The sequence below is a fragment of the Rissa tridactyla genome, chromosome 15 (assembly GCF_028500815.1).
Source record: "Rissa tridactyla isolate bRisTri1 chromosome 15, bRisTri1.patW.cur.20221130, whole genome shotgun sequence".
NCBI classification, from domain to species: Eukaryota; Metazoa; Chordata; class Aves; order Charadriiformes; family Laridae; genus Rissa; species Rissa tridactyla.
Genome location: NC_071480.1, coordinates 13684766 through 13696681, shown reverse-complemented (window position 1 = coordinate 13696681; position 11916 = coordinate 13684766). Strand labels below are relative to the sequence as shown.

The 11916-nt window shown below is 49.0% G+C and overlaps 1 protein-coding gene across 1 annotated transcript; it reads left to right on the top strand.

The window, feature by feature from the left end:
• Positions 1–932: 932 nt before the first annotated feature.
• Positions 933–11703, top strand: KCNJ2 (potassium inwardly rectifying channel subfamily J member 2). The gene is made up of 2 exons (XM_054221930.1): positions 933–1065; positions 6176–11703. The coding sequence occupies exon 2, from the start codon at positions 6392–6394 to the stop codon at positions 7673–7675; it is 1284 nt and encodes a 427-aa protein (XP_054077905.1). The 5' UTR covers positions 933–1065; positions 6176–6391; the 3' UTR covers positions 7676–11703.
• Positions 11704–11916: the final 213 nt, after the last annotated feature.

Sequence of the window (11916 nt, the reverse complement as noted above, 5' to 3'; positions counted from 1 at the left end):
AGGCTGTTTTTGTTTCTGCAAGGCTCCCAGCCAGGCATTTCATCCTTGTTTTCTTTGTCTTAGGCCACGTCCACTGTAGGGAGGACAAGCTATTAAAAATCATTTTGATTTCTGTGTATTTCAGCGATGGCCAGCCAGCCTGTGGCCCGAGCTGGCACAGGTGATCTATGAAACAAAGAAAGGGATCCTGCGTACTGCAGCCAGGCAAATACCTCTCTTGCTTCCAGCCTTGCTCCGAAAGATCTTAGTTCGGGGATCAAAGCTCTTGTTTTGGAAGGAACGCTCGATTTCAGTGAAAGAGAAGGATGTTAAGTTTAATAGCTATGCTGCGGTATGCTTGATTTGCTTCTACTGCACGTTGGGGTCGGGGTTTGTGACGAGACACGCTGCATCTCCCCATTCCCCTCCACTGAAATAAAAGAAAAGAACAAAAGGAACAAAACTCTTCTCCCTCTGGCATTTTTCCCTCCCTACACGGGGCTCCGACCCCTGGCCCGGGACGGGGAGACTGGAGCGAGCGGGGACACAGACCCCACACGGGACCGGCCCAACTTCCCAGCCAAGTCTTGCAAAAGCCCTTCTCGCCGTGTGTTGGGGGGGGGGACACGACGCGGGACGCCCGTGGCAGGTGCCGTGTCCCCGCGGGGGCAGCGGGCGGGGGCCGTGCGGAGCCAGCGGGGGCCGGGGGAGCGCCGGGCGCTGCCTCCTCCGCGGGGCCGGCGGCCACCCGCCGGGGGCATCGCGGCTTCCCCCGGGACCCCCCGCACCGGGCACCCGCCGTCCCCCCCCCCCGCCTCCGGCCCCGCCGCCGGCCCGGCCCGGCCTCCCGCCTGCCATTGGTGCGGGGCGGCGGCGAGGGCGGGGACGGCGGGGCCGCTATTAAACATCCCATGGCAGCCCGCAAAAAAAAGGGGCCGCGGCTCATTGAGTGGCTCAGTTGCAAGCGGTGCGGCGGCGGCCGGCGGGCACCCCGGGATTGGCTTCGCTGCCTCCCCCCCCCCCCCCAGCTGCTGGATCTTACAGCCTTTTAACTCTATAAGCACCTCCTTTAAGGCCACCTTTAAGGTAAGGAGCGCCTTCTTTCTACATCTTATTCGAGACGCCCACCCGGCGCCACCGTCCTGGTTCCCCGGGGTCGGGGAGATGCGCCGGGGGTTGCCTCGCAATATTCCCGCCGCGATATTCCCGACATAAAGCTTTCCATGTCGCTGGATGCGCGGCAGGCTCGGGCACAGCCGTTTGGAGGGGGAACTCCCGCATTTCTCATGCACCATCCCCGATCTATTCTCAGTGCCTAAAATAATTAGATAGGTATGCCGGGAACACTCGAGCATCTGCTTGCAGCATCTGTTTATGTTCATAACTTTCCATGCACCAGCTGCTTCCCTCCCCCCCCCCCCCCCCCCGCCACCCCCCGAGATATTTTATCCTGGGGAAGGGCTGGAAGTTCGCATGACAACTCCGTGTCGCAGAAGTAGCACCGCTCCATCCCCTCTCCATTCTTCTCGCCTGTTGTTTCCTGTACAAGAGAGGTCAAAAGTATCAAGCCTTAGAGATCAGACGCGTGCTTTTGAAAGGAGTGTCCGAAATGTTTTAGAGGGGTGTGAAATGAACCTGTAACTTCATTCATTTGCATTACGGAAAACGGGGGATTTTCTCTATATTTTTAATCATCCTGCGACAAAAAAAAATAGGAAGAAAAAAAAACCCCAACAAAACCAACAACCAAACAAACACTGCAGCTGGGCAGCCCGTGAAGAGACTGTATTGTTTCAACTTAGCTCATGACAGTTAAAGGAAAAAATACTGATAAGCAATGGCAGATTTATTTGCGGGGGTTCAGCGACTGCTTTGTCATCGCCCTGGGGCCGGGGACCCGCAGGTGGCGGGGCCGGGGCCGGGGCCGAGCCGGGACGCGCATCTCCGCCCGCTGCCGCCTCCCCGCCCGCGGCGGCCGGCACTTGTTCCCGTGTTTCAGCCTCACCTTTACACTTGTTTGCTTTTCCATCCTCCCAGCCGGTGCACCAAGTACACCCCCTGGTGATGGCTGTTGCACTTGGAGATATTTTGTCATCGGCTAGAAATATCCTGAACCCGTCTCCTTTGCAGGACAGCAGATGCAAACGCCACTTGTCCTTTCCTTTCTCTTATTTCTTCGCACCCTTTTCCCTACATCATCAGCTCTTTTTTTTTTTTTTTTTTTTTTAATTTCTGTTCCTCCCCCGCCCCCCCCCTCCCCCCCGCCTGATTGCAAAGGACAGATCCTCCTGAAGGCAGCTCACCGCTTTGTGTATAACTTGAGTCCTTCCCAAACCAGTGGAGAAGCCCTGGGGAAGGACTTTTGAGTAACGGAGGGGGGTCTGGAGGAAGGTTATGGGGTGGCTGTGCCCAGCAGGGAGGGAGCGGGGGCTGTGGGAACAGGCTGGGCTGTGCGAGTGGCTCCTTTGTTCTGTTTACCCAGGGCAGCAGGGGAAGGCGGCTGGCGAAGGCAGTGCTGGTGCTGCTCTTAGCAACATGTGCCCGGCTCGTTCCGCAGGGCTGTGTGGCGTCAGCCTGGGAATAACCGCTCCAAGCGCTCATTAGTGCTTCTCTCTCTCTCACAACCCCCCCCGGCCCCCCCCGGCTCTTTTTGCACTTCAGAGTTTTTGCTCTGTGTTAAACCTTCTGCACAAATTCCCTCCAAGCTGTTTGTTGGGGAGTTCAGAGGTGAGATGTGAAGGGCTTTCCTGGGGAGAGGTCTGGAGGGGGATGCTCTCTAAGGGGAAAGTGGGGGTTTGGGCTCCTCATCGCGGCATTTCCACAAACGTGGGTTCAGAAATGCTGCAGATGCAGCACAGCCCCGTTTTTCTCTGCTCCTCCAAGCATCCCCTCGCAGCAGAGCAAGCCCAGGGCTCTCCCATCCCATCCCATCCCATCCCATCCCATCTCATCTCATCTCATCCCTTCCCCGTAACGCTGCCTGGGTGCCAGTGCTGGTAATTACAAGCTGCATTGCTCTAGTCTTACTCTCTTCCAGGAGGAAAGGTAGCCTGAATTAATAATAATAACACACCTCGTGATGATTGAATTCACAGCTGCATGTGTGTGCGCCCGGCTGCAGTGCGTTGGGCCCAATGATACAAAGATTTAGGTTGGTTTGTGGGTTTTGGGTTGGCTTCTTTGTCTGGTGAGGGTTGCAGGGCTGGTCCCACACTAGCTTGGCATCTTCAGTGCCACCAGCAACTGATAACGGGGTGGGATGGGGGGCAGCAGACTTGTTTTGCCTTTGAGCAGCAGGTGGATTAGCAAAATAAGAAGTACCATTAGATTTTCATGCTAGTTTGATTGTTTCTGGGATTCTTTTGGGGGGGATACCTCTACTGAAACTAGTTGTGCAAGTCAGGGCAAACGCCAATGAGGTGTGTGACCAGGCAGCCAGGATCTACTGGGCATCTTGCGGGGCCTGCGCTGCCGCGAGCGGCAACAAGGTCAGACCTGCTGCGTTGCGCTGGCCAGTCCCTGCGCACGGCGCTGGTCGCGCTCCCATCCCGGCATCCTCCCCGCTGCAAGGAAGAGGGGCAAGTTGGGCTGTAAAAGAAAGAAGACAACTATGCCGCGGCGGAGCATGCCAGAGCTGTGTCGTAGAAACTTCAGGCAGCCTGTAGAGGTAGCCCCGGGTGCCCCCAAGCACACCGCGAGTTTAAGGACCGTTAGAGGCAAATTGGTGCAGGTCTGCTCCCAAGGGCAGAGCACCGAGAGCGTGAGGCTGGGAAGGGGAAACACTGGGCAAGGTGCAGTAGGTAGAAGGTGCTCAGAGGATGGAATATGACAATGTACGATACCTAGTTCAGGTCCCAAACGTCTAACTGCAGCCAGCTCACCGCAGGAAGCCGGCGTTACGATTTCAGTGATTTGTGGAATTCCAACAAATGTCCTCGGGTCAAGACTTTTGCGGGGGGAGCTGCATATTCAGACACTTGAGACTTTACAGCTTATCTTTCCCTCACCACAAGTTTTCCTCTAAAACCCAAGGGACAATGCAGGGGAAAAAAAAGAAAAAAAAAAAAAAAAAAGACTTGAAAATAAAGGGTTTCCTAGGCTGTGTATTTCCATCAGGTTGGAACAAAACTGACTTTGAATGTGGAAGTTGAACATGACTGTGATTAGAGGATGTGGTTTATAAAAGTGATCGATTTGCAGACCAATGCGGTGGTTTTTCAAGAAGTTCTTAGTATGGAATGTATTAATGGTAATTTCACTTCCCCCCTGTCTTCAGGTTTCTAATAGAAGTATTTTTCCACCCAAAAAAAAATAATTTAAGGGAACATTAAAAGAGTTCCTTTGTATTTTTGAGAACGATATCCTGAGGGGACGATCAAAAAGGTGTGAGGGGGGGAAAAGTGAATCCTCACGCGGTGTAGGCAGCTCTACCGTCCCGTAAGCCGGCATTGCTGAGAGCCGGACTCAAAACCCGGCACTACCGAACCTACCAAAAGCTGCCAAAATGTCTTGTACGCCGCTGGAGTCACAGATGACTAATCTCGGCAACTAGGCGTTGGGATGCATTCTTGCACAACAAACAGGCGTGAGGGGGAAAAAAAAAAAAGAGAAGGTAAAAGTAAACCCTAAGGAGATTTTAGAAGGAAAAGCCCAGCCTGAACGCAACTGGGAGCACCACGTCGTTCTGTCTTTGTCACCTGCTCTTTTCCTAACAAGTGTTTGCTGACCTAAAGCCCTCGCAGTGTGGCTGGAGGATGTGGGAGGGCTGAGAAACTGTTTGAAATCCCTCAAGTTTTTGGAACACCTCTGTGGGGCTTTAGGGGCTGCTTTTGGGAAAGGAGCTGAACGCTTATCTACGGCCGTTGTCAGATAGGAATCAGAGGAAGAGCCACAGGGTACTGAAGCTGCTTTGTGGGCTCCTTTTGGGTCCTGCTCCTTGGCGGCTGCAGTTTTGATAGGATTTGGACAAACTCAAGTGAGTTTTGGTAATATTGATTTACAAAGAGCATGGTGGCTTAATCTCCCACTCTGTAAACACTACTGAAGCCTCCTCTCCTGTGACAAATGGACAGCAGACATTCCTCATCACTCGGGTTTAGGTTTTTTTTCCTCCACGGGGCGCATGTGTGGATGGAGCAGTTGCATTAATGCATCCTTTCTCCTCTGCAGTATTTCAATTACATTTCCTGATATACAGTACATGACTTAATGGATGACGCACTTGTTAAAAGCTAAACCTGGGTCTAAGCCAGACCTCCCTCAAACAAGTTTGGTGGCTTCTACCCTCAGGAAGAAGGTTTTGTAGCCTCTCTGCTGAGTCTTAATTGCTGACATTTAAGACCCACGGGACGCTCGGAACTGTTACCCGTCGGAGAAGGAACTGGCTGCCTCGGGCTCCCGAGGGGAAGGTGGTGGTACTTGTTACCAAAGGTGTTAGGAGGACACTCGGCCGGTTCTTCTCCGTCGTAGCCTTTTGCTGGTGGCATCTGCAGGCGCAGGTGAGGGTCGTTACGAGGTTTAGTTTGCTTCCTGCACCTTGAGCCTAATGTGAGTGTAAAAACCGCGCAGATCCCAGTGAGTTTATGGAGTTAAAGAGGAACTAATGCAGCCCTTATTCCTGCCATTTGCAGAGAATACACAACGCTTTTTTCTTAGGTCCATTTTTTTAAGAAAAAGTTACATGTGATATCATTTCATGCAAGTCACTGACATTTTCCCTTTTCCAAGTTTATTGCTTTTCTCAGTAGACGTCATCTTCCCTTTTGCACACTCCCTTGTTTGTCGTAGGCAAAACACTCCGGGAGACGTTGCGTGTCACTGAAACCTGCTTCAGTGTTTATATTTGAACAGATGGATGTTAAGGCTAATCGTTTGTTTCGAAATAAACAGAAAGCAGAGTTGTAAATAGTAAGATAGATTCTTTGCATGTCCAGCTTTAAAGCGAGTATTGCTCCGAGACTTGTGTGACACGATCACTTCAGTGCTTTTGCTCGGGAAGAGTGATCCCTTCTTTGCAGTAATGATGTCACTTCTGTCAATACACAGCTGCGCCGCTTGTGCACTCCAGAAAACCCTGTCGTTAAGAATAAGGAAACTTCCTGCAGCTCCACAGGAGCAATTTTACTTGATGCTTTCAGGTTTGATTCCTTATCCTTTTCCTCCGAGATCTAATATGACGTTTCTCTTTCTCTTGCAGACCATGTCCTCTCTATGACGGTTACTTGTTAAGCTAACCCTGCATGCCAGAAGACTGTCCTTGGTTGATCCAAGGGCTTTTGGGGACTCCGGCCTCTCCCCAGTTTTTCTGTGTGTGTGTGTTCCTCTAGAACTTTCAAAACTGTTTCTCCAAAGGGTTTTGCAGAAACTTAGACTGTTTTCTAAAGCAGAAGCACCTCAGTCCACAGCAGTAGTGATGGGCAGCGTGCGAACCAACCGCTACAGCATCGTGTCTTCGGAAGAGGACGGCATGAAGCTGGCAACCATGGCCGTTGCCAACGGCTTTGGGAATGGAAAGAGTAAGGTACACACCAGACAGCAGTGCAGGAGCCGCTTTGTCAAAAAAGATGGCCACTGCAACGTCCAGTTTATTAACGTGGGTGAGAAGGGACAGCGATACCTGGCAGACATCTTCACCACTTGCGTGGACATCCGCTGGAGGTGGATGCTAGTTATCTTCTGCCTGACTTTCATCCTCTCCTGGCTTTTTTTTGGCTGTGTGTTTTGGTTGATTGCACTGTTGCATGGAGATCTGGAGAATCAAGAAAACAGCAAACCTTGCGTCTCTCAAGTGAGCAGCTTCACCGCAGCCTTTCTGTTCTCCATTGAGACCCAGACCACGATCGGCTATGGTTTCAGGTGTGTCACAGACGAGTGCCCCATCGCAGTTTTCATGGTGGTTTTCCAGTCTATAGTAGGCTGCATCATTGATGCCTTCATCATTGGTGCTGTCATGGCAAAGATGGCTAAGCCAAAAAAGAGAAATGAAACTCTAGTCTTCAGCCACAATGCCGTGGTGGCCATGAGAGATGGAAAACTGTGCCTGATGTGGCGTGTTGGAAACCTGAGGAAAAGCCACTTGGTGGAGGCACATGTGCGAGCGCAGCTCCTCAAATCCAGGATCACGTCGGAAGGGGAGTACATCCCCTTGGATCAAATAGACATCAATGTAGGGTTTGACAGCGGGATAGACCGCATATTCCTGGTCTCCCCAATTACGATAGTACATGAAATAGATGAAGACAGTCCTTTGTATGACTTGAGCAAACAAGACATGGACAATGCTGACTTTGAAATTGTAGTAATATTAGAGGGCATGGTGGAAGCTACTGCCATGACTACCCAGTGCCGTAGCTCATATCTGGCAAATGAAATCCTCTGGGGCCACCGCTACGAGCCCGTACTCTTTGAAGAGAAAAACTACTACAAAGTGGACTATTCCAGGTTCCACAAAACATACGAAGTGCCCAACACACCCATCTGTAGTGCCAGAGACTTAGCGGAAAAGAAATACATTCTCTCTAACGCAAACTCCTTTTGCTACGAGAACGAAGTGGCCCTCACCAGCAAAGAGGAGGACGAGATTGACACTGGGGTGCCTGAGAGCATGAGCACAGACACCCACCCGGACATGGACCACCACAACCAAGCAGGGGTGCCTCTAGAGCCACGGCCACTACGGCGGGAGTCGGAAATATGACTGACAAACTCTTCCTCTCTCTTTCGGTTGAAAGGAAAAAAAACACAAACCACATCTATCGGTCAAAGGCACGTTGACCTGAGAAGTTGGCCCAGAACAGTTTTCAGACAACGGTACTGTTGAAGAGTGGGGTGAAGGCAAGCAGACCTGAGAAACCCAGGCTGGTTTTAGGGCTGTCCTCAGAGGAGGGACGACAGAAAATGAACTCTAAACACAAAGCACTAAACATGTCTAAGTATGAACAGAAGGCACATATGTTGTAGAATAAATTATGTATATATTTTTTTACAAAACTTGAACTTGCAGGCAAGCTTTGGTTGGGTTATTATTATTTTTTTTCAACTTTTTCCAGAATGCTTCTCTCTAGGGAACAAGAATGTTTTTAATGGCATAACAAAGGCAAGATTCTGCCTTATTATTATTATTATAATTATTTTTTAAAGAGCTGCTGCTAACTACATGAACACAAATGGTTATTTTTGTTGCAGTGTAGTTTTTATTTTCTCTTGTGTAATTTAAAAAAAAAAAAAAGAAAAAAAAGTCAGTGTTGAACTTTTTGGGTTGAAAAGCTCGCGATCACTTCAGAGGGGCCGATGTTGCCAGAAAGTCTAAATTCCTTTTGAGGCCAGTAGTTTGATAGCAAGAATCAATTTCTCTCTTTCCAATTACATAAGGGGCATTACGTAATATCAGGCCAATCAGGAGCCTCCAGCAAAATTATGATTTTTGGGGGGAGAATTTAATTCTAAAGGAAAAATGAAATAAAAAATATATATATACACACATAGAAAAAGTACTAAGTTAAAACTACCTAAATGGATACCAAAGAAAATGCACAGTTTTGCACAGAGGAGTTTATTTACAAAAAAAAAAAAAAAAAAAAAACGAAAAAAAAAGAAAAGTAAAAAAAGAAAAGGAACAGGCTGCTTTAAACAAAAAAAAAATTTCAAACCTCAGACACTTTTTTTGGTTTTGTTTTTTGTTTTTTTTTTCTCTTTTCTTTTCAAGACCTTTATTTTGCACCTTATTCTAAAAGCTTAAGACTGGGATCTAAAGTGAGCTAGGACTCCTCCCCTTCCCCCCTGCTCTTCCATGGGGATATGAACTCCCTTCCTTTCTTACAAAGAGAAGGGCCGTTGGGGCAAGGCAAAGAAGCCGACATCTCTCCTCGCCGCTCGCCCGCTGAGCCGGGCTGCAGCAGCAGGTCCAGCGTCGGTGCGGACATTCCCAACCCGGCGCTGGACCTCGGCGCTGAGCCATTCTCCTGGAAACTGAGCCACCCTCAGCGCCCACCCCAGCCCCGTGGCTGCCCTGGTGTCACCAGTTAAACCACGCCAGGGCCGGGCCGGGCCGCGGCGGGGGCTATCGCTGCTGGAGCGATAGGCGCAGACGAGCCGAGCGATAGAGAAATCCCCAGGAAGAGGGTTTGGTTTTTTTTTTTTTGGAAGAGGAAGGGAGAGGGTAAGAGCGAGGAAAAAAAGAACTTTTCCAACACGGCGCTTGGGGATGGCGCGGGGATTGTGGCATTTTGTAAAAAATGCTTCTCTTCAGCAGGGCCAGGGTGTCAGAAAAAGCGTATTTTCCTGCTCATTTGGGGAGGACGAGGCTGCAAAGCGAGACCCGTCTCCTGCTGAGCGGTCGGTGGATGAGACGTGTCTCCGAGCTCCCAGCGGGTTTTGTGACCTCCTGCGAAGCTCCGGCTCGAGCGGTATTTTGGCTCCTTCACCCCGAAGGCTTTAAATTCCCGGTGCCTCTAAGACGAAGGAGGCAGCGAGCCTGGGCTTCACGCCTGCTCCCCGAGGAGCAGGGCGAGAGGGGTGGCGGTGGGGACGATAATCCTAGTCAACTCTTGCAGTATTGGATCACTGTATGCCATTAAAAAACAGCTTGTTCTAGGTCTAATGTCTTCTGCAAACGGATATCTGTGAAGGCCTCCGGCCCCTTCCAGCCCTGCCTGAAAGAAATGCCTGCAATGAACTGGTTTCTGATAAGACGGTATCTGCAGTTGGGTGGGTTTGAGACTGTGGAAATTCGACATTGTAAACACAGATTTGGCTACTAGAGAGGGCAGATGATGAAGTGCAAGTACTGAGGCTGTTACTGGGGTGGGGGGACGTAAAAGAAAGGAAAGGCTGAACATATAAAGGCGATTTGATTGCAGTTTCTGGGTCAACAGTAGCGAAGACAACTGAGTGCTGCTAGTGCTGCTATTGTGATACTCGTGTAAAAGGAAAATAACTAAACCAAAGAGTATTCAGTGGAACAGAGGGTGCGTGGAAACGCAATGGGGAAGGGGTGGAAAAGGGCGGCTGAGCGGGAGAAAGGGGACTTTTTCTCCGGGTCGGCGTCCCCCAGGTGCACAGTGCTCCCACTACGTGATACTTGAGATGTTCGAGGGAGGGGTGAGAGACGGGGGGACGGGGAAACGCAGGATTCGGTTTGTTTCTTTAAAGCAAAAGAAATTCAGAGGGAAAAAAAAAAAAATAAAATCCCCTCCCCCTTAACACTTCTGGTGCAGAGGTTTGGGGTTTTTGTTTTGTTTTGTTTTGTTTTGTTTTTCAAGTCAGTTTTTCAGAAATATTTTTAAAATGTACATTTTATAAAGTTTATCAAGTATTTTCATATTTAAAGCCAAATGTAAATAGAAGTCTGTAAAGGAGGACAAGGAGAAGAAGAAAAGGAAAAGCCACAAAAAGTATAAATTCTGCTCGGCAGTCTCGGCTAGCTAGTACCTAGATGCTACCGGTTAGCATGATTTTTAGCAAATACTTGCAAGCCTTATAGGATTCCTAATGCTATGAACTTCTCTTTATTTATTTTTAAGCATGGACTTTTCATTTGAGAACATGTTCTAGTTACTGGCATTTTTAAAAGTTACCAGCTTTCCAAGTGCTAGTCTTGTCAAGGGTGTGCATGGAGGTAATCCATTACACTCTCTGCCGCATTCTTTTTTTTTTTTTTTTTTTTTTTTTTTTAATAACCCTTTGTCTTTGCTGATTGAATCTTACATTGCAGAATTGCACTCGGCCTCTGGCTCCGGGAAGCTGCTAGGAAGAGACCTGCAATGTACACTCCATGGTACCCTTCCCCCTTGTCCATCATTTCTGTATTTTCTCAACTCGCCGCGGTAAACCCGGTGTAGGACAGACTATCGTAGCACACTTCTACAGCAGCAAATTGGGTTAGTCATTTTTTTAAAAATGTTATTTTTAAGGACTAGACAGTGACTGACAGCGTTTCTTCAGTTCCCGACGATCCTGGGCCAAGCTGATGCTTAATTAGGAGCCCTTTAAACTGACTGAGCTCTACCCGCAGGCTCCAACAGGCGTTGGTTCCGCCTCTTTATCAAGGATAAAGTTGGCTCAACTGGCTCGCACAGAAGGTTTATACTGTATTTCGCTTAGGGTCTGGGGGGGAATATGTTATTTCTGCCCTTCCCTGAAAATACTTGAATGAGACACATTGTCTAAAACATAATACTGCGTACGGTGACAAAAGAGCATTTCCGAGGCAGGTGGGGATGGATCGTGTCTTTCCTCTGTCTCTTCCGTGCGAGTTGTCCTTGGTTAAGTAGCAAGGGTAGAAATCACTACTTATTAGCCGCGTTTAACGATCCTCTCTCCCAGCCATGATAAACTTCTGTGGTGGTAGTTCAGCACTCGCTCTTCTCGGAAAAGACAAAGGGTCCAGATGTTTTATTTGTTCTCTTAGGTCTTCTTTTTCATAATGGATTACAAGGTAAAACTGAGAAGTACTGTAATGTCTTTAAATTATGGCTGCTCACGACCATTGTAAAGTAGAAGGGTGCTGCATAGTTGCCATCCCACAGCCCACGAGAAACTGACTTTGTAACGACTTTTGGCCTGCAGCTATTGTAAGGTGAACAATCGAGGCATCTGACAGTTGTCCATTACTATTTTCCTGTTTGCAGCCTTTTTGTATCAAAGTCTTCCTAATGTACTGCACAAATTGTGGATTGTACAGATTTTTATATATTATGTCTTATTTTATTATTTCTAAATAAATAAAAAAAAAAAAAAATTGAGAATGAACTGATGTGTGCAGCACGTGTGTAAATGGACCGGGGAGCCGGCTCTGGAGGTGATTCTATGGCTGGCTGAGCACAGGCATGGTCTGAAGCGCTTCGGGAAGAGACGGGTCGTTCTCTCCCTCCACAAAAAGGCAGGAGGAAAGGTGATCCCATCGTCATTTCCCAGACGAGGACACAAACACGGCGGGGC

What these genes read in the sequence shown, in the direction of transcription:
- KCNJ2 (XM_054221930.1), top strand. Translation starts at nt 6,392, where the DNA reads ATGGGCAGCGTGCGAACCAACCGCTACAGCATCGTGTCTTCGGAAGAG.